This window comes from Tenrec ecaudatus, chromosome 14, assembly GCF_050624435.1.
Source record: "Tenrec ecaudatus isolate mTenEca1 chromosome 14, mTenEca1.hap1, whole genome shotgun sequence".
In the NCBI taxonomy this organism is placed as follows: Eukaryota; Metazoa; Chordata; class Mammalia; order Afrosoricida; family Tenrecidae; genus Tenrec; species Tenrec ecaudatus.
Window position 1 is genome coordinate 120,325,464 of NC_134543.1, and position 23,238 is coordinate 120,348,701.

Genomic DNA, 23,238 nt, shown 5'->3' on the forward strand with positions numbered 1-23,238 from the left:
ATCATACACTAAGGCCTAGAGTTCTTAAGGCCTCTGAAACGGTTCCCTCCCACATTTAGTGTTTGCTGCTGCTCTCTTCTGCAGAATAGTCAGAAGTAGGCCATCCTATGAAACTTTCACAAAAGTACTGCAAAGTGGCCTGGTAGTTTCTGCAGCGATTATTAACAGCTTGTCAGAGCTAAGAGACTCTTTAATCACAAAACAGCTCTCAGGGTCTCAGGGACTGTCAATGCTCATCTCTTTTCTTCCAAAAACATTTTATCCTGAGACATTTGTTTGCACTTAATAAAATGGATCTTGCTGGTATGTACTTGTTTTTACTCAGCCTCAGGAATTTACCTTTATACTCTTTCTTGAAATTTTCTTTTAACAATTTCAAGTTTTTAAAAACTCTTGTATTCTATAATTGCTGAAGCCACTTGGAATCATTAACTTTTAAAAGCTCAAATTACCTGAATGGTAATTTATTCATCCAGTGTTTATTGAGTGTCAGACATTGTGTAGTAGTTTTAGATTCTATTATCTCTGTTTCTTGGATAAATTTTGCAAGAAGAATTTGACTTATTCAATAAGAAAGGCTTCCGTTTTTTTCTCATTACAAAAACTTTACTCTTTGAATACTTACTGATTTAATATTGTTTCACTTTAAGGTCTCGTTCAACCCTTGGACACTCCAGATCTCATTGGAGCCAGGGTTCAAGTTCTCATGGAAGTCGGCCACAGGAGTCACGAAACCGCAGTAGAATCTCTACTGTTATACAGCCCTTGAGACAGAATGCAGCAGAGGTTGTAGACCTTACTGTTGATGAAGATGGTATGTTGGGAGAGTGACAATGTACAATTATGAAAGGAATTTTCTGAACTAAAATAATTAATAACCTAGAAACACTACTACTAGATTAGGTTTCTAAATGTTAATGTTGAATTGATATAAGTAAACCTCATGGCCTAAATTGTGCCTAAAATTCTTTTGGTTATTTTGAGATATTACTAGTTACACTCTAGAAGGTAATTAACAAGCATAGTTTCTCCGCAGGAAGATGTCATTGCCATCTGTAAGAGTGTGTTCGTTTTGGGAGTTGCTGTCAGTGGCTTTATTTTATCAGCTCTTAAATGGTCTGTAGCTTGGGTGATCATAATTTTCCAACAGCTAGTAGTTTGGAATTAAGATGTTTATTAAGAGAACTGTTATTTCTACTGTCAAGCATTTTGTTCAGGATTGTCCCCGATTTTCTTTTGAAGCAACATAAAATACCTGTAAGACAGTGGTTAATATAGAAAATGGGTGATTATTAAGGCTAATTAGCTGAGGGTTGATTAAGTAGCTTCTAGCTTAACTAAAAATAAACGCAAGATTCCGATGTATCAGGTTTCAAACAGGCATAGTTTTGTACCCCAGTGTATGTTTGATAGGGTCTGGAGCTGTTTCTGGTCCTGACAATCGGGAGAAGGCAGCAACTGAAGGCAGAGATTGCATAGGACCACCTTCCCAACAAGGAATTATTTGGTTCAGGGATATCAGTAATGCCAAGTTTGAGAAACCACGTACAGATAAGCAGCGGTTTTCTCCCTTATTTTTTGTCTAATTCTTTTTGTTTGAACACCAAAAGTGTAGTGTCCCATGCTGATCAGTAGGCGCTACTGTGCCTCAGGATTCTGCTTGTCACCTGCATTGTGTGGAACTGCCTGTCTCCTCACTGCGCATCACATTAGGAGAGGCCCTGTTCACCTTAGAGGTTGTAACTATCGTGCCTTGGGCGGATTGCTTCCCGGCAGCTACAATGCTCACAATAGTTTCATAATCAAGTAGCTGGAGTATAACTCATTCATAAGTTGAGGACTGCCTGAGGTATGTTTTTCTCTCTACTACAGACATTTAAATTTTCACTCGAAGGGTTGAGTGACTTAATGTGTGCAAACTTTACGATATGGAAAGAAAGAAGATATTGAAAATTTAGCTAATGATTAAGTTATTACAATATATTGGACATTGTACAAAATGCTTTTATATGCATTCATTACCTCAGTTGATCTCAACAATTGTGAAGAAAACTTACTTTACCAGTTTTGCAGTTGACAATATGGAGACAACTTATCTGTGGTCACTTTGGGATTGCTATTCACATAGTCTGACTCTGGAATATGCTAATTGTAACACTGTTTTGATAATTGTGAGATGTGTTTGGGCCAAGGAGATGGACTAAAATTGCTGGAATATTCATAGATGTGTTAAAATTTTTTTAATGCAAAGTTTATTTTTTAGTAACATTTCATTTTGGTATTGCCATTTAGCTTTTTTATACTGTATATTGTGAAATGTTAGACTGGATTAAAATATATCCTAATTTTCTTTTAAAATGCTAATTAATATTTTGTATTTTGTAGAGCCTACTGTAGTACCAACCACTTCTACTAGAATGGAATCACAGACTACAAGTGCTTCCATTAACAATTCAAATCCATCTACCTCTGAGCAGGCCTCTGATACTGCTTCAACTGTCTCCAGTAGCCAACCTTCAACAGTGTCAGAGACTTCAGCTCCTCTTACTAACAGTAGTACCGCGGGTACATCTGTAGGAGGTATGTAACACAAAGTTGGGACAGGGAATATTTGTCATTACTTTTGTTAGAAAAAGTATTGTGGGTGTTTAATATTTTTATATGTATTAGTAAGAGCATATTTTAGGTTACGCAAAACTTCAAAACCGTAGGAACTGTGTAGTCTTATTAGAATTAGATGGTCTTCTAATATTTTGGACTATATACCATGGGTAATGTAACCAAAGTATTGCAACTCAGCCAATAAGGGCAAAGAATGTATGGATGTGCTTTATACAATTGATGTATGTATATGTATGGATTGTGATAAGAGGTGTATGAGCCCCTAATAAAATGTAAAAAAAAAAAAAAGAATTGCATTTTTTAAGCTAAAAATATTTTTTGTTTCAGAATTAAATGACATATATCTGAATTGACTTAATGGCAGCTGGTTTTAATCTTCTAGTGTACAGAATTGATTTTATTAGGCAGAAGTAGGAAAAATGAATTAAGTGACTAATTTGCTCTTGTTAAAGGAAAAATTGATAGATGGTCAAAATTGATTCGTGATATATCAGTATGTAACATTTTGTGAAATGCTTTGAATATATGATGCCTTTTCTTTTTTCTTGGTCACTTAAAAAAAACTGGAAAATAATTTAAAGTTTTACTAAATATAGTAGTTTACTTCAAGCAGAAGAACATCTAACTCCTGAGTTAAATAGATGCACAGTTTTCTTTAAGTGACAAAGTTTTACTCCATGGTAAACACCTGCTAAAATTTAGGCCTGTTTCTTTAATTTGGATAGTTGAAGAAAACTCAATTTCTTATAAAAGTTTACTTTTTTTTCTTAATAGAACCTATTTTGTTTTGTTTTGGGGGTGGCGGTTTGTTTTTGCTTCTCTGCTAAATTGATCTGCTTTCTATCCTTTACTTTCTTTACTGACATTTGAGACCGGTTACCTGTGCTTATTTAATAAGGCAGGAAAGTGTGAACACGATAGAAGCATTGTTCCCTGTTTTTGATGTATCTTATTTTTTTCTGGGGCATCCTGTTTTATATGTTTTAAATATTAGATACCTTAACCCATAGTCAGTCATTAAATTAATTTTGATCCACAGTAACCCCATAGGACTGAGTATTAGAGTTGCTCCATATGGTTTCCACAACTGGGAATTTTTATGGAAGCAGGATGTCTTTTCTCCCGAGGAGTGGTGGATGGGTTCTGTATAGTCTTAAGTCTTCATCTTCTCACTCTGAGTTCTAAGATCCATTGCAACGGCTACAAAGAGCTCAACTTCATGATTAAAGGGTTTGTTAAGGAAGTTAACTTGTCATGCCAGTGCGAAATGCTCAGAGTAGATGTTTACCCCAGTGTATGGTAGAAAGTTTCAGGGCCCACTGTGCAATAAGCCCAAACCTGAAGGCATTCAGCTCAAGCTCCATGAGTCACAAGCCTAACTTCCTGAATTAAGTGCCCAGAGGTACCCCATTCCAATAAGCTTCAGCCCAAAGACACTTCCATGGATCAGCAATTTCAGCTTCCCTAATTAAGTTCTCAGAGGCACCCCACTCCGCAAGCGAACCTTTAGAACAAAAATACTCAACTTGTTCCGAGGGACTCTGTGTTGGGGCGCTAAATGTGAGGTGACCACTTGGAATCACCAGCTACTCCACTGGAGAAAACCAGCCTTTCTATTCTTGCAAAGAGTTACAGTCTCAAACTCGCAGGGAGAGTTCTATCGCGTAGGGTTTCTTAGGAATTTTTAATGGACTCAGTGGCAGTTTTTGAGTGGGTTGGAAAAGCCCATCACTGTCTGCTCAGACTCCTGCTTCTTCTGCTGCTCCTCTGATGGTGTAGCTGACTTTTGGATTTAGGGGGATCACTGTGCAGGGATATTGAGTCCAGAGGATATGCTTCACTTCTGGCTGTTGCTGGTAATGATATCCCTCCTCCTGCTTCTCAGAGTGCACATTTTATACCCAGCAGGATAGCACTTCGAGGACTCCTGTTTGCAATTACTCACAGGTGAATCCTATCAGTATCTTCCTCCACCTTCTTACCAGACCCATTCTGGGAAAGGTCATTTGGTGGCTTTAGAGTGTGGCTTGAGGAGCCAAGTACCTCCCTGCCTGTGCATGTTAGAACCATCAGCCTTTTGATTGGCACTCCATTACTTAAGACACTTCCTTTCTCAAGTGTTTGAGCCTCTGTATTGCTTCTTAATTGTCTGATTACCAAAGTCTGGTTTGTGTGACAAACTGATTATAACCCAGTGTTTTGAGTATGAGCTGAGAGCGATTGATTAAAAGGTTTATCTATATGATGCTCGATTCTAAACAATTACAGTTTTAATATAGATCATTTAAATGGACTAAGTTCTATAGGTGAGAAAGAATTAAATATGTATCAAGAGATGATAGTATATAATATAGCAACTTTATTTTAACTAGAGGGGATCATAAGGACATGCATCCCAGAAACCAAGATTCCTGTGGGTCACGATTAAGCAATCTATCTCATGTTCACACAGTACTTCTGTCATAGTATTAGTTTATTTACATCTTAAATCACCTCCCTGTTTGATAGTTCTTTGAGGGCCAAAGGTGAAGTCTTCTTTCTGTGTCCACAATGTGAAACTGTGTATGGGTGCATGCAAAAATCTATTCGCTTTACAATTGATGTGAAGTCTTCAAGTGCCACATTTTATGTACATGCTTACCGTTGGGTGTTAGTTCTAAGGGAGCAAAGCCAGGCAATATTTCAGGTTACTTTAAAGGCCAGGACTTTCATCCTTGTGTTTCTTACTGTTGCCTGTTGTGGATCCTTTTGTATGCCATATCGTTATTGTTTGAAGAAAGGGTTGGGAAAGCTTTTTGTTACCAAGGTGTGGAGTACCAGCCCCCCAGGGGCGGTTGTAAAACGGAAGAGTAAGATCCGAGAGTCATCAGACAAGCTAGAGCATGCAAGTGCTCACTTTCCCAGTCATGACTTCCTGAGCCAGGTCCTCATACGGAGAGAGAGGATGAATATGCCAAATAGAGGCTTCCATACTCTCTAGGGGTATGAAAGCCCCCTTATTACTGGTTACCACATACATAACAAAGTAGGCTGTACCCTAACCCTAAAGGTCACTGAGTACCTCGGAGTAGTAACCTAGCACCAGTGCTGGGGTCAGGATATGGGGAGCGGCTGTCTTCAGAGCCTAGTGAACAATAGCACACGGCTGCTCATTTTGTTACAGCTGCCAGCTACATAGCAATCAGCCATATGCTTTGGGAGCCAGGCATGGACTGCGTAGATGCCTGGTGTTATCTACTTTAGAAATAACTTGAAAAATTGTGCCCAGAATTCAGAGGGGGTACCCCAGGAGCTACTGTGGGGGTGTCATAGACAGGGCGCTGAATTCTTTCTACCCTTGTAATTTAATAGACGTTTCTATTTTTACTTACCTACATAGTTGCCATGGAATTGTTTGAGGAAAACGTTCCGTTTCTTGCATGATTTGGGAACACTATTCTAAGTCTGTTCTAGACCCTTGCATGGTACTTTTGCAGTTCTTTGTAGAGAAAAGGATATGTCTTAGCCAGTACTCCAGGCGTATGGCAGAGAGCATAATCAGGATCAGATGGTTCACACCTAGAGCGTTATCTGTGAAAAACCAAGGTAGTTATTCCACTCCTTTTACAGGTAAGAAAAAAGTTATATAGCTTTCTGAGAATAGCATTGCTAAGGCTTCATAGTGAACCCAGATCCATCTAAATCCATGCTCTTCCTACAGTGCAATACTAAGTCATTAACATAGTCTAAGTCACAGTTTATTTTCTGAATATCAGCTCTTACCCTGTGGTCCTCTGCCCACCCTACTTTAATTATTTCTTAAATCTTGATGTCTCCAACTTTAGTGGATAGAGAAAAGGAAAAGATATTAGAGTGAGAACTATCCAGCTAGGTTCTGAGTTTGGGTGACCAAGTCTTTAAACAGATGAGATTTTAAAGATTTTTATGTAGAGCTATTTTATGGTATTAGGGATATATGGAGCCAATGATAATACAATACCCTTTGCTTTTTCTAACGTAGGAATTATTCACATGGTGGTGTTTCAGAGCTTTAAAATGCATTCACATTAGTAATTATCTGTTAATGATCTAAGAAAAGTTTAGATATCTATGCTATGACCTGTGACTAATCATTTGTTATGATTTGATTTATGTTACACTAAACATTAACTTCTTAAAGAACTTTCACTTTCTGGGTAATGCCCAGTTATGTGCTATATGTGCTTAGAATATGACATTCAGAACCAGTTTTATTTAGAGATTTGAATTTGTCAAACCTTTATTATCGCTTTACTTTTTATTTATATCTAACATCTATTTTTAATATAGCCATATGATAAATTGATTTTCCTTCTGCCTATTTTTCTGCTCCAAGACGACTCAAGGAGAACTGCATCTAGTGCTATCACAGAAACTGGCCCTCCTGCAATGCCAAGGTTACCTTCCTGCTGTCCACAGCACTCTCCGTGTGGAGGATCTTCACAGAATCATCATGCATTAGGACATCCACACACAAATTGCTTTCAGCAGCATGGGCACCACTTTCAACACCATCACCATCACCACCATACTCCTCATCCAGCTGTCCCAGTTTCTCCCTCCTTCACGGATCCTACCTGCCTTGTGGAAAGACCTCCACAAGTACAAGCACCTTGTGGAGCAAATAGTAGTTCTGGAAGCAGCTACCATGACCAGGTATGTGGAGTTTGGTTAGTTTCTCTGTGTGATTTTCATTGTAGTGGGAAAAGAGTGATACTTTTTATAAATGTTACAAGTTACAGTTTGGTTGCTCACTGTGATAATATTTTACAGGTTGACCTTCTGTGATTTAAAACAACTTTCTAGGATTTTCAGATGGTTTCAATTATTGCAGTTAGTTGAAGGGATGAGATCAGAGTTAAATTAAAAATGCTACTTAGTTAGGAAAACCACTGTTTTTTAATGTTAGAGTGGTTTTAGTCAAAAAACAGGTTAATCTGAAGTTTACCAAAAAATGATGAAACTCAGTTTCAACCTAATTCAATCAAAAGCAGAAAATTCTCCCACTTTCCCCCTACTTTCCTTTTATTCTAGTAGTCTACTCAGCTAGAAATAGGCAGCTTTCTCAGTTTCAAACCTTCTATTTTCTAAAGAGCAGATAAATATTAAATGTTTTTATTTGTCATAAAGGGTTTGTTTTGAAAATCAAATGAGTACACAACTGAAATGCCATCAAAAGGACCAGGATTAAAATAAAAAGGTTGCCATTGAGTGAATTTTAACATATGATGACTCTGTGTGTGCCAGACTAGAACTGTGTTACATAGTTGTTTCAATGTTGGTACTTTAAAAATAGGTCACCAGACCTTCCTTTTGAGGCTCCTTGAATGGACTCAAACCCCCACCAACATTGTGATTAGGAGCCTAGAATGTTAACTGTACCATCCTATGGTTTTTAATTAGTCTAGTAATATTAAAGTATTCTACAAAGTTGTTTATATGAAAGAAATGATGTTGGCTATACATGCATGCTATTTTGACTTTTGATATGTGAACCCTTCACATAATTCTTTAGGAACCTGAGGACTGTGCTCTATAAAAATCAAGAGGTAGGTAGGTAAGGGGAAAGTGGGGGGAGAAAGGGGGCATCAGTCACAATGATCTACATAACTTCCTCCTTGGGGAATGGACAACAGAAAAGTGGGTGAAGAGTGACAGCGGTCGGTGTAAGACATGAAAATATTTAAATTATCAAGGTTCATGAGGGAGGATGGGAAGGGGGAAAATGAGCTGATACCAATGAGCCGAGAACAATTAGAAAGAAAATGCTTTGTTGTTTTTTTCTTAATGAAAGCAAATGTTTTGAAAATGATGATGGCAATACAGTACAAATGCGTTTGACACAATGTATGGATTGTGATAAGAGCTGTACAAGCCCCCAATAAAATGATATGAAAACAATGGTAATTTATAATTTATCAAGGGCTCACAAGTGTGGCAGAGTGAGAGAGGGAGATAAAAAAGAGGCGCTAATATCGGGGGCTCCAGTAGAAAGAAAATGTTTTGAAATGATGACAACGTATGTACAAATGTGCTTGATGCAATTGATGTATGGATTCTTATAAGAACTGTAAGAGCCCCCAATAAAATTGTGTATTAAAAAAGACAAGAGGTATTATCAGGGAAATATAAGTTAGACATAATATATGTTAGAAAATATTTAAAATCCGAGTAAAATTACAGAGTAAGCAATGTTGCTTATCAGGGACGTTTCATAAAGTCTTGCTTTATCCTCTCTTTTTTCTTTAAAATCTTTTGATAATTATCTCCGATAGGCGTGACAAGTTAAAAATAACTAAGAAAAAATATTGCTGCTATTAAAAGGGTTTAATAGGAAATCCACTACTTGTCTGTCGTATTTAGTTGTACTTTAGTGGCCTGTGTGATGCTGGAAGCTATGTCATCGGTATTCCCAATACCAGCAGGGCCACCCAAAGTGAATAGGTTTAAGCAGAACTTTCAGACTGAAGAACAGACTACAAAGAAGGAATAGGTTGTTCACTGTAAAGGTTTTGGTTCCTGAAAACCTATGGGCAGCATAGGAACATTGTTCGAGATGGTGCCAGATGCTGACCCTTCCAGTCGAGCAGGCACTCAAAATAGACTCAACTATAAGGATGTGAATGGATAAAAGCCCGTGAAAGCAGAGCTTTAGGGCCTTCATTTGCTGATAGGGGATGGCTGAAAATGAGAAGAAACAGCTCAAAAATCCATTAATTAGGACATGGAATGTATAAAATATGAATCTAGAAACATTGGAAATAATCAATATCGTAGCTGTTAATGAGCTGAAATGTACTAGTCTTAGTCATTTTGAAACAATATCATATTTTGCTATGCTGGAATGGTACAATCAAGAGCAATGACATTGCATTCATCATCCAAAGGACATTTGAATATCTATCCGTGAAGTTCAGTGCTGCCTGTGATAGGATTATGTGCATCTCTATTAAAGGAAACCCAGTCAGTACAACTCGCACTCAAATTTATGCACCAACCATGACAGCTGGTGATGAAGAAATCCTACCAGCATATTCAGTATGAAATTGATCAAATGTGCTCTCCATGCATTAATAATGATTGACAATTAGTATGCAAAAGTTGGAAGCAGAGAAAAGAACGGTTGTTGGAAACTATGGACTTGGTGATTGAAACAAAGCCAGAGGTTGCATGTTAGATTTTGCGAACTGAAGAACTTCCTTCTTCATGGAAAATACCTTTTTCAACAACACAAATGTTTATTATGCACGTGGGCTTTTCCAGATGGATAATACCCGTGGGAAGAGATGATGAGGAACTCATCATTACCAGCTAAAAGGAGGACAGGAACTGTCTGTAAAACAAACTATCAATTTCTTACATGTAAGTTCAGGTTAAAGCTGAAGAGAACTAAAACCGGACCATGAAAGCCAACATGTGATCCTGAGTCTACCGGCAGCTTCGAGAACATCTCAAGAATAGATTTGCTGCACTGAGCAGTAATGAGCGGTGGATGGCACCGAGAACCTCAGCCATGATAACAGCAAAAGACAGGAATGACAGGAAAATCAAAATGGATTTCAGGAGAGACCTTGAAACTCGCTCTTAATCGTCGAGTAGCTAAGGCAAATGGAAGAATGATGACGCCAGGAGTTGAACTGAAGATTTCAAAGGGTAGCTTGAGAAGACAAAGTAGTAAAATGTTATAATGAAATGTGCACAGACCAAAAGGAAGAACACGCTGAGCATCTTCTTACACTGAAAGAACTAAAGGAAGCAATCCAAGCCTGGAGTTGAAATATGGAAAGATTCTATGGGTGAAAGAGTGAATGATGCAGGAAGCATCATAAGAAAATGGAATACACAGAGTCACTGTACCAAAAAGAACTAGTTGATATTCCACCATATCTGGAAGTAAGATATAAGCAAGAACCCATGGTACCAGAGGAAGTAGTCCAGGCTATACTGATAGCATTAGCTGTGAACAAGGCTCCAGGAATTGACGGAATACTAATCGAACTGTTCCAATGAGCTGGTTAGGCACTGCAGAAGAACTGGAAGCGCTCACTCATCTAAGCCAGGAAATTTGGAAGACAGCTAGCTACGTGGCCAACTGATTAGAAGAAATGATACAAGGGTGTACACCCCCCAAAAAAGAGAACAACCAACCAAGCAAACAAACAAAAAAAGGAATTCACCCTCCTTACCCCCCAGACTCTGTCTTTATTTATTTATGTATTCTTTTTACAAAACAACCTTATCACCTTCAAAGTATTCTCCATTATACCTTGTACGTAACTCAATTCCAAACGTTCGATTCCATTCTTGGAAACATTTTCCAGACTCATCTGGATGACTGACAGCACCTCCTTTGTTATTTTCTTCACCTTTCTAAGTTGTCAAATTGCTGCCCGTTCATGTCCCTCTTCATTCGGAACAGAAAGAAGTTACATAGAGCGAGGTCAGGTGAGTCAGTGATAGCTATGTGAGCAGGTGACCTCCCCATACTGTTACAACCTGTGGTTGGCTGATCTTTAGTAAAATTTTATTTTATTGTGATATTAGTGATACTGCTCTATTATTTGCGCATTCTGTTGGGTCGCCTTTCTTTGGAATGAGTTCAAATATGAGGTTACTGAATAAAAAACCCAAACACCAAAAACAAAAAAGCTCCACTAGGTGGCACTTTCATAGTACACATTTTTCCCAGCAAGTGAACATTGAGCAACTTGCTCTGAGTTAGTGCACCCAGTGGTGTCACCTGGGAAGTTTCTCTCTGGTCACAGTGAATGTTTTCATAAAAGCAGTTTCACTCGAACCTCGCTTTTTGTGATGACCAATGTAAGACAACAGTGCAGCTGTGAAATTTTGTTTCCTACTTGGGAAAAATGCTGCAGAAACTGTTGTGATGTTGAACACAGCTTACAAGGATAGCACTATGTACGAGTGGTTTTTTTGTTTGTTTGTTTCAAAAAAGGTGAAATGGTGATTGATGACAAACTTTCTTCAGGACATCTGTCAACTTCCCTAATGGATGGAAATGTCTAGTCATAGTGCATTTGGAGTTTGTTCTGCCAGGTTAGACTGTTAATCAAGCCTTTTACTTAGCGGTTCTACAAAGGTTGTATAACAGTGTGGCAAAGAAAGCCTGATAGGGGCAGATGGTTGCCACTGTGGCAATGCGCCTGCTCGTGCAGCCATTTCATTGCGCTAGTTTTGTGCAAAAACAGCATGTATCTTTTACCCTGTGCACCTTACTCACCTGACCTCACTCCGTTAGACTTCTTTTTGTTTCATGAAGGAAACATGAAAGGACAGAGATGTAGAAGAGGCAATGTAGAAGAGGTGACGAAAAAAATGAGGGAGGTGCTGTCAGCTATCCAAACAGATCAATTTGAAATTGTTTCCAAGAATGGAATTGCAAATTTGGCAAATGTATTAAGGGTAAGGGAGAGTACTCTGAAGGTGGTAAGGGTGTGTTGTGAAAAAACAAACAAACAAAAGTTAACATAGCTTTAAGAAATATGTGGGGTTTTATGGGGGGCGTGGGGAGGTATCGCCTTGTATATTGACAAGGGACTGTAAGAGGTTCGGGCCAGATTCAGAAGAGGATGTGAAACAAATGATAACACTGCATTGATAGATCGCATGGTATAAGATGAAAAAAAATACATATACAATTAAGAGTTTAAAAGGTTGGGAGGGGAGGGAAGGAATAAGGAGCTGATATCAAAGGTCTCAAGTAGGAAGATGTTTTGAAAATGAATTGATTTATGGATTCTTATCTGTAAGAACTGCCAATAAAATGACTAATAATAATAAAAGACAACACTGCTGATATCAGACAAATCATGGCTGAAAGCAGAGAATACCAGAAAGATACTCACTCGTGTTTTGCTGCCCATACTGAAGCATTTAACTGTGTGGATCACAATGAACTGTGGATAGGCTTAAGAAGAATGGAAATTCCAGAACACTTCTTATGCTCCTGAGAAATCTTTACATGGATCAAGAGGCAGTTGTGAGACCAGAACAAGGCAAAACTGAATGGCTTAAAATCAGGAAGAGTATATGACAGGGTTGTATCCTTTCACCCGGCCTGCTTACTCAAGCTGTGCTAAGCAAATGAGATGCTCTGTTATATGAAGAACAATGTGGCATTAGGATTGGAGGAAGGCTTAACGCATGTAATATGCAGATGACACAACCTTGTTTACTGAGAGTGGGGAGGAGTTGAGGCACACTTGCTAATGAAGATCAGGGATTGCATCCTGCAGCATGGATTACAACTCCATATGAAGAAGACCAAAATCTTACAGCTTGGCCAATAGGCAGCCTCATGATAAACAGATAAAAAATAGAAGTTGTAAAGGATTTTGTCTTGCTTGGTTTTAAAATCAGTGCTCATAGAAACAGCAGTCAAGAGTTCTAATGACAAGATCTCTTTAACATAATGAAGAGAAGGGATCTTTCCTTGAAGATGAAGGTGCATTTGATCCAAGCCATGATATTTTTTGTTGCCTCATATGCATGTGAAAGTTGGACATTGAATTAAGGAAGACTGAAAAATTGATGCATTTGAATTGTGTGGATGAAGAATGTTGAAGGGGGTCCAGGGATGGTCAAAAGAACAAAGTGGTCTTGAAAGAAGGACAGCCAGAATGATCCTTAGAGGCAGGGATGGCAACAGTTAGAGTTGGTCTCACATATTTGGATTTGGAATCAGGAGAGACTAGTCTCTGGAGAAAGACATCATGCTTGGTAGAGGGGTAGTGACAAAGGAAGTTTCTGAACAGGATGGGTTGACACAGTGGCTTCAACAATGGACTCAGCCATAGAACAGCTGTGAGCATGGCTTAGGACTGGGTAGTGTTTTGTTCTGTTGTAAATAGCGTCACTTGAGTCAAAACCGACTCACTGCACATACCAGCAATAGAAAATACTATGAAAGAGATGTTACAGGTTTTGGTTTGGGGAACAATTCTAGGCATTAAATAAAAGCTTTAGTTTTCTAGACCTGCTCTAGTGAATGGGAATGGGGAGGCATCAAGAATGGGAAAGCTTCCATTCCATATCAAGACTAAATGAAAGCCCCTTATTAAAATTACTTTAGTTTTTTTTGACTGAGTAAAGGAGAGTGTTAGGTTGGGTTTTCTAGAGAAACAAAAACAGCAACACTCATATGCGAGGAATTCATATTCAGAAAGAATTTTATATTAAGGGAGTGACCCATACTGGAGCAGAGGAGGCAAACCCAGGCCAATTCAAGTCTGTGTATCAGACGCTACAATGGAGACTGTCTCAATGTATGTATGTATCTCCTTGGTGATGAAGAAGGTGGCGGAAGGCCACAGGTCAATGGAATCGGAGTTGAGTGGATCCAAGACTGGCCACATATTGGACTGCCAGCCCAAGTCCCAAGGAACCAGGCGAAAGGTCCAGACTGGTAGGAGTAGAGAGAGCACCAGTTTGAGACAATTTATTTTATAAACGAGAAAACGCCACACCCCCAAGGTATCATCAGGGACTTTATGAGGGAGCTTCTTATTGCCACACTACCAAAGATTCTGGCAAGCCACGTTGACACAAAAGCTAACTTAACAAAAGGGAGTTTATACAAGGGAACTTTATAAAGATTATGAAAAACTAGAATTGCATGATATTTTTCCATGAATTTTTAAGGCTCCCCTCTCCCTAATTATGAAAATGTGAATAAGTAGATTGACTTATTTCTCCCACATTATTCATTCAAGAATTGTTTTGTTGTTTTGCACTAATGCAATGATAGCGCTAACTGAATTGTATGTGTACCCTTTTCTTCCATCCTAAGTCAACTGTGTGGCTCTCCTTGCGTACTTGATCTTGAACATTGTGCTGTGGTTTCAGCGAGACTTGAGAGTGCCGATTCGTTTTCATTCTTTGTTTTGTGGTAGTAGTCGCAATCCCCTTGCTGTAACTGTGCTGTTCCCACTTATCCCCTGGGTTCCCTGTTCCTATTTGCTGATCTCTCTGCCAGCTGAACTTCAGGGCAATACTGCCCCTCCCACTTTAAAACTTCATTGTGAATTGGCTGAGGCTTGCAGAGCAGGTTTACAGACCTGTCTCTTGTCTGACTGAAGATTGAGCCTTGAGTGAATTGAGCGTCAGATCTGAAGGGTGACTAAGGGCTATATATAGTCTGGTTGTTCCATCATTCTCATTTTGACTAGTAAGGCAGATCATTTTCATGATTTTTAGTTGTGGTCTACATTTTCTCCCACTCAAACTTAATGTTCTTTTCGAAACAATTGGTTTTGGTCACAGGATCATGCAGACTGATTTTCACAAAGTCTTTTATCTGTTGGATGAATTGTTTCCCTGCATTTTACAATGTCTCCTTCACTCTTCTTTCCTCTGGGCGGACAAGTAGAGACCAGGTGCTGCACTTTAGATGGCCACTCGAGCCTTTGAAATGCTGCTCCCTTGGTTTTGTCGGGTTCACTGTTTGAATGGCCATGTTCCTCAGGAGCGTTACTGTTCAGCTTTTCAGCCGATCTATTTTTTGGTTGAAAAGGGGATTCATGGGAAAGCTTGCCTCCTTTCCTAGGATGTTAATTATTCTGGTTGTCAGCTTTTAACGGAAATAACAGGGAAAGTTAGGCCTAAATATAAATTCACAATTTTGCAATATACCACTGGGTAAGTAAAAAAGTATTGCTGGAAGGGCTCCAGTTCCTATGTGCAGATTTCCTCCAAATGAAATGTTTAAGCCTTCTCTGCAATTGGGCTGGCTGCTGGCAGTTCTCTCTGTAATAGGCTTATCTTCAGTTTCATTGGGGCGCCTTAAACAAAAGCCCAGTTAAAACAGTGGCTTCCAAGGGGGCTGCTGGGCCAGTTCCATTTAAGGCGAAGAGGTCAGTTCAGAAGGCTATGGCAGCTATTGCTTTGGACTTCAATGTGGGAAATCTTGATCGGTTTCCCCATAAGATGTTGGATGATTATAAGGGTTTTATATAAAAGAACTTTAAGGAAACAGAAAAGTGCACGGGTAAGAAAACCTCCAGGGAAATTCTGAGCAAGTTACCCCCCCATCCCCCGCAAGAAAAAACAGGGCAATATACCTGTTTTTGTTTTTTGAGAAACCTTGCCCCATCATCCTGGTCTTACTCCTATAGACCTTTTGCTCCCCCAACTCAAGGAACATCAAAAAGGAACATAATTTTGAGTCCTTCTGGATGCCAAAACTGTTGGTTTGATGTAATGTACATCAGTGCAGAGTTTGGGGTGGGGGGGGAGTGTTAGAGAGATAGAAGGAAACGCTTGCTTTCAGAAGTGTATAGGCCTAGATGGAGGCTATGTTGAAAAAGAATAACATCACATTTTTGATTGTTTTGCTTAATTAAAATCTCTCTGATTTTGTAGCAATGCTTCGGGTTTACTCTTATATTCGTAAGTAAAATTTACCTCATTTGAGAACATACATTGTATTTACCAATTCAAAATAAGGAATACAAATTCAATTGGTTGTAAGCACATATTACTGGAAAGGGACTCCCATTTTCTTCCTGACAAAGCCGCACTGGTATCCTTCTTTGCTTGTAACATCCAGAGATCCTTTGGTCCTCTTATCCCCTGAGCCTGGAGCACATTCATTGCGCAAAGACTGCTGCTGGGCCCTCTGAAGTCAGCGGGGGACCCGTGCCTCTGGCAGGTGTTTCACTATCCTCACCTTCGTCATCTCCAAGCCTCTTAGCTCTTGATAGGGAATGGACTCTCTCTATGGTTAATCAAGGACAGCTGTCCTGAAAACTAGAGCAGTTGACAAATATTTATATTTAAATAAGCAATACAAAACACCACTCCTGTTTCTGTGGTCTCTAATAGAAGATAAAACTCTTGTTTGCTCCTTAAAGTATCATCATTTGCTGAATTCAATAAAATATATTTTAAGTATAAAATCACTATAATTTTGACAATCTAAGACACCATAAGCATTTTCTTATTGCCCAAGAGATCTTTGCACTATGAATTACCCTTTTAAAAATTCTTGTAATCCAAAGATTCTGGTTTTCTAGGTTATATTTGCAATACTTGTATTATATGACATAGCGAAATGTTTTTCTCAAACTTTGGAAAGATAAAACACATGTCCTCTTTAAATATAGCAGGCATTGCCAGTGGACTTGAGCAACAGTGGGATCAGAAGCCATGGAAGCGGTAGTTTTCACGGAGCATCTGCATTTGATCCCTGCTGCCCTGTTTCGTCTTCCCGAGCTGCAATTTTTGGCCATCAGGCTACTGCTGCTGCCCCAAGTCAGCCGTTATCAATGGATGGCTACGGAGCAAACATGGTTGCGCAGCCTCAGCCCCAGCCCCCTCCACAAGCCGCACTTTCATCGTGTCGACATTATATGCCACCTCCTTGTAAGTATAAATGTAACTTGACAAAGAAACCAAAGGCAGTAAATGAAACTTTGTATGTTCTTCTCACCAATTCTAATTCATAGATTGTTTGACTTCATATGGCTTAAGAGTGGAATTAACTTTCTCCACTTCATCTCATATTTAATTTGTCCTGTGTTTCCCCCAAACCTGTTGTCCAAGGTCAAAAGGGCAGACAGATAATGGTTAAAAGGGCCAGGAAGAAAAGGTTATGTTTGGTCAATTTTACAACCTAACATACACCTTTTCATATCTCTGAATTGATTAGTATTAAATATCAGTTTTAATTCCCAGCAAAGGAGATTTTCAGGAATTATTCTTTATCTGTGTGTATACATATGCAAATGCAACAGGAAGCAGGTGGACTTTGCTTAAATCCATCTTATGATTAAATCTTACTTCAGTACAAAAATTGTTTGTTCTAATTGGCATTGTTGACAAAATCATTGAAGATAAAATGAATGCATAAGCAAATGTGGTGAAGAAAGCTGATGGTACCCCAGCTATATAGTGTCTGGGGTTCTAAAGACTTATAGTTAAACAAGCAGCCATTTAGCAGGGAGGCAATAAAGCCCACATGGAGAAAAGCACACCTGCCTGTATGATCTTGAAGTGTTGATGGGAAGAGGTATCAGAAGTTCACAAGCAAGCATCAAAATTACTGTGAAGGCATGGATATAGTGGAGACCCAGAATGCACCTGTGAGATAATTGGACAGTCCCTCTCAGAAGGGATAAAAACTCCAGGGTGTGGTAGAACCCGGATGGAGCTCATAACTATCCTCCTCTTTAATAGTTCTTCCCTTTTACTATAATGGTTTTTATTTTACCTCATTGGTCATGTTAGATTTGCGCATATTCACTTGTATATTTAAAATGGTTCAGTAGCTAGATAACCCTTCAGAAACGAGTACCAGGAGTAATGGTTCCCTGCGGGTATGGGAAGAGGTGCGGGGGTGGTGAAAGGGGGGAATAGGGAGCTGGTAGCATTGATGACCGCATAACCCCATTTGATGGGATCAAACAACAGAATTGTATGTGAATGGATATGTTGGATTGTGTATGGTATGCCCCCCCCTCCAAAAAAATTTTTATAGGGGAAAAAATAAATAAGGGTACCCGGGAGGGTGGGGGAGGGACGGGAGGAAGGGGAGCTGATATCAAGGAGTTCAAGAAGAAAGAAAATGTTTTGAAACTGATTGTGGTAGCAATTGTACAATACTGCTTGATATGATTGAACTATGGAATGTTTTATCTGTAAGAGCTCCCAATAAAATGATTAAAACTTGGGGGAGGGGTGAGACCATATAAAGAAATTTACAACTTTAATAGTTTCTAGGCCTGGTAAAGTGAATTTTGTCTAAGAATTATTAACCACAAATAAGGCTTTCTTGACAAAGTTTTTCCAGTTGTAAATAAATTATTACTGCATATACTCATGTATAAGCCGAGTTTTTCAGCACATTTTTAGTGCAGTTTTTTGTGGTAAATTCAGTGTCTCAGCTGAAATTCCATTTGGCGTATACTTGAGTATATATGGTCACAGTCTTGGGTACAGGCAGTTAAAATAGAATAAGGCGTGCTTTTATTTTTTTTAAAGTATGCTTCTCTAAAGAAGATTGTATCTATTAGAAAATAACTGATAGCCTTATGCTGTGTAACATGCACTTGATATGTTAAATATAAAATGATAAATGGAAACTAGAAATATTTTTATGCACTAAAATGTTTTAGAATAAATACAGACGCTATTAAGAGATTTATCTTTAATTCTGATGCCAGGTAAAGCATGATTTTTAATGATATGACTTCTGCTCCTAAAACACTTGTTAGACCTGGGTCTTAGAGTCACAGCTAGAATCAGCACAGATTCGCACAGGGAACCACTAGGACAAAGCATTTTCCTTTTCTAATATCGTATCTCAGAATTGAAGTGGAAGTTGGAAAACATGTTGGGAACAGGATTCGGTGTTTGAAACGGTGACACATGGGGAGATTCTGCATCTAAACAGACGCATCAGTATGTGTAGACAGGTTTGAAATACTTTCTTTTCTTTTATTAGGGACTCATGAGTATGGTTTCTGCCTTTTCTTAAAAATACTGTCCTGAGGTATTCAGGCTCTAGGTGAGCCCATTTCTTTCTTAATGACAACTTAATTCCCCCATCCCCATTTATAAAAGTAATTCTTATATATCCTAAAACTGGTTAATTGGTGCATAGTTACAGAATAAGAAGTCAACAGTCCCTCATCCTTATATCCCACTACTCTTAATATCTCAAAGGTTTTTACAGCTCTTTATAGAACTGTCATAAATTTTCTTTGCACACACACACATACATACAAACACACAGAGGGACTTAAATGTCTCTTCAAGGGGCTATACCAATTTTTACTCCTTGTTGGGGGAGTATGAGACAAGGTCGGAAATTGTATTCACTTTTTTATAGGGATATTTTGATCCATGACCCTGTTCTCTGTGTATGTGTGTGTAATCTACCAAAGCATGTATGTATATTTAATAGAATGTATATTTATAAATATATTAAGTAGAATAGAATATATATGTATATATCCATAATCACAGTTTTCTACACTTTTCGTTTTTTTCTCCTTAGCCATAAGTATTATATTTTCATTTGGGGTGTGAGATACTTAGTTCTTAAACCCTTCTTCATCTAAAATTTCCTGGATAAGAAAACATGGTGTAATAGATGGAACATTGGCTTTAGAAGGATAGATCTGAGGGACCTCCTAGCTGTCACTGACATACTGACTTTGGGCAAGCTATTTAATCTGTCTGGTACTCAGTAATATATTTTAATATGGAAATAATTTTTACTGCATAGGAATTGTCAAGGTTTCATAAATACCTAGTTGTATAGAAAGCTGTGAATGACAGAAGAAGCCCCAAATCCATTTGCAAGGCTCACATATAGATTAAACTTACGGTGAATCCCCTGTGATCATAGACCAGGATGTGAAAAGCTATTATGCTAAGGTGACCAGATTTTCACATCGGTAAAGCGGGACACCAGCAGGACACCATTGATAAAACTCATATCCTGGCGAAATAGCCACATGGCAGCCATAAACCATATACCCTAGCTTGTCGTGCATTCTTTCCAAAAATCGGGACTGTCCCACCAAAAGCAGGGCGTCTAGTCACCTTATATTATGCGTAATTTAAAATTTAATTTTAAAATGTTGGCGATTATTATATCTTACATGTTAGATGCTAAATGACTGTAGAAATATAAAACATTGAAAGGAAACTATGCCAAGAATTTAAAACAGTGATGTATTTTTTTAATTTTTAAAATTTTTTTCAGTGATGTATTTTTAACACTAGAAGTGCTGAGTTTTGTGACTTCTTGAAGAGTAAAGGATTGTTCGAAAAACATTTTGCAAAATTGGTTTTAAAATTTATCACAATTTACATTGAGTCTTATAAAATGCTTCCTTCCCTCAAATACTTGCTAAGTAAGGGTTTCTTTGAGACTATTGTTGAATGAGTTCCTGGTACCATGACATTGACGCTGTGTGAAAGAATCAAATGAATTAAAAATGGAAGGAAATGTTTCTGTAATGCAACTAGAGTGGCCACAGCACCATGCCATACTACCAAGAACATGCTCCAAATAAAATGAACTTTGCCCCCAAATCCTAGGAGACAAAGATTTATTCCTACCTTGTGGTTAGCAGCCCAACTCAAAGCCACTAGCTTCCAACAACCCACCAATTATGAAAGAAGGAAGCAGTTTTTATATATTTATAAGTAAGTAGTTTATTTTACCACACACATGGTTTATGGCAAAAATCACAAGATGATATGGAAAAAATGTCTACACTTTATGACACCGTTCTCTTATAAACAGAATTTCTCTAAATTAATAAGAAAGTGAATAGCCAGCCTAATCTAGTGAAATAAGTATATATAGTTACTGAGAGTAAAAGATAAGTGGTCTTCAAATGTAAGACTTGGCATCAATTTTAGAAATCTGGTGATAGAGTAGAGGTAATCAGCAATCTCATATACTGCTGAGATTGAAAATTATGGTAACCTTTTAGAAAGGGTATTTTTGCAGCACATACATGATTATAAATTAATCTCTCAGACACAGAAATTCTTAAGTGATTTTTTGCAACCCAAACTGTAAGTAGTATGTATTCATGTACCAGACATATATTAAAGATGGACAAAAAGAATGAGCTCAAGAGAGATTACACATGTTTATTTTAGCATTTGGGTTATGTCCAGTTTTTGCCAATGGGGGTTTCTTCAGTAAATTTTGGTACATTCCTTCCTATAATAGAATGTTGTGAAACTGAATGAAGTAAAGTCGACATGAGAAGATAATCAAGATTATTCAAAGAAAACAGGTTGCAAAGCAGAATTGAACAGACTCAAGCACTGATAGCGTATTCCTAAAAAGTAAATATGTTGTAATATGTTTGCATACAAACAGTAGGAATATGTAACAGTATATTGCATGACGCGGTGCCTGTGTAACATTGTTGAAATGTTTTCCTTACAGATGCATCTCTGACAAGACCACTTCATCATCAGACCTCTGCCTGCCCCCACTCTCATGGAAATGCCCCTCCTCAGACTCAGCCTCCACCTCAAGTGGATTATGTTATTCCTCACCCTGTACATGCTTTCCACTCGCAAATATCTTCTCATGCAACCTCTCACCCTGTGGCACCTCCACCCCCAACTCATTTACCCAGCGCAGCTGCACCGATTCCTCCACATCTTCCTCCTCCTCACCAGCCAATTTCGCACCACATCCCAACTACCGCGCCTCCGGCACAGAGACTGCATCCTCATGAAGTGATGCAGAGGATGGAAGTTCAAAGGAGGAGGATGATGCAGCATCCAACGTATGTTTGGTTTTTAAAAACAAAATTGTGCTTAAGCGCTCCTGTTTCCATTATTCTTTAAAACTATGAAATCATTTGGCACAAGGCAACTCTATTCGATCTTCAGATCCCTAGGAAATTAACGATTTTGCTAACCATTGTCATTGTCTTGCTCGTTCCTGTGTTGTAGGTTGACAAAACAAGTTTATAGCAGATTATTTAGTGGAATCAATTCACTCTGAGCATGTAGGCCGTGATTATTTAAATCAGTCTTGTTTCTTTTTGCATCATTCCATAGTAAAAATTAATGTTTTGAGTTGATGATCCCGAGGTACAAGATCTAAAACTACGCGTTGGGCTGCAGTTTGAAAGCCCTAGCCATTCTTCAAGATAAAGACAAAGCTCTTTCCTCCTGTAAAGATTTATAGGCCCAGAAACCCATAAGGGTAGTTTTTCCCTGTGCCATAGGGTCATTCTGAATCAGAATGGACTTGATGGCTGTGAATTTTTTTTTAAACCCATAAGGAGGAAGTATGCTAATAGGATTTTCAACAACTGATATACAAGAAACAGTCTTCTTAGCTTATAGTTTAATTAAAATTAAAATATTCTTTAAATATAAAAAGACTATATTTGGGTCCTATTTTTATACAGCAGGGTCTGATTACCTAATTCAGGGCAGCAAACTGGATTGGTGAAGTCCTGTCTGCCTGTTGTTATAAATACAATTTTATTGGAACACAGATACACAGTCATTCATTTACATATTATTTTGGCTGTTTTCATGTAATAATAGCAAAAATAATTGTAACAGCAAAATGACTTGTCTATTTGACCCTCTACGGGAAATATTTACAAAATTCTTGATTGAATTAGTAATGTACTGTGAATCTTTCTTTTAACTTTTCTAATTTAAAGTTACATTCAGAATATCTGACTATTGATTTTATTCTAATAAATAGTAATTTTTAATAGAAAGTTAACCAATTTTTTATATCCTTCAGTATAAAAATCATTAAGATTCAACCCAGAAATCTGCAGATGAGTTTAGGAACACATAGGAGGGAACTCTCCCTCTCTCACAACCATTAACATAGCTAACCCATAGGATGTAGAGTAGAACTGCCTCCGTGGGCTTTTGAGACTGCACATCTTTGTGGCACTAGGAAGATGCATCTTTCCTCTGTGGAGCGACTGGTGTTTTTGAACAGGTGATCTTGTGGTTAGCAGTCCACATGTAACCTTGTGTGCCAAATTGAATTGCTGGGTCTAAACATCGTTGAATGCCATTTGTTGGAGTTTTGTTATCATTTGAATTTATTTGTGAATATGA

The 23,238-nt window shown here is 38.2% G+C and overlaps 1 protein-coding gene across 7 annotated transcripts in view; it reads left to right on the forward strand.

Moving 5' to 3' along the window:
- RNF111 (ring finger protein 111) overlaps positions 1–23,238 on the forward strand; it is a 93,981-nt gene that overhangs the window by 57,451 nt on the left and 13,292 nt on the right. For all 7 annotated transcript variants that reach the window (XM_075530601.1, XM_075530600.1, XM_075530602.1 and 4 more), the window contains 5 exons: positions 651–814; positions 2,386–2,580; positions 6,977–7,296; positions 16,764–17,022; positions 21,578–21,926. In XM_075530601.1, the coding sequence (XP_075386716.1) occupies positions 651–814; positions 2,386–2,580; positions 6,977–7,296; positions 16,764–17,022; positions 21,578–21,926 (1,287 nt within the window). The remainder of the gene's footprint in view (positions 1–650; positions 815–2,385; positions 2,581–6,976; positions 7,297–16,763; positions 17,023–21,577; positions 21,927–23,238) is intronic.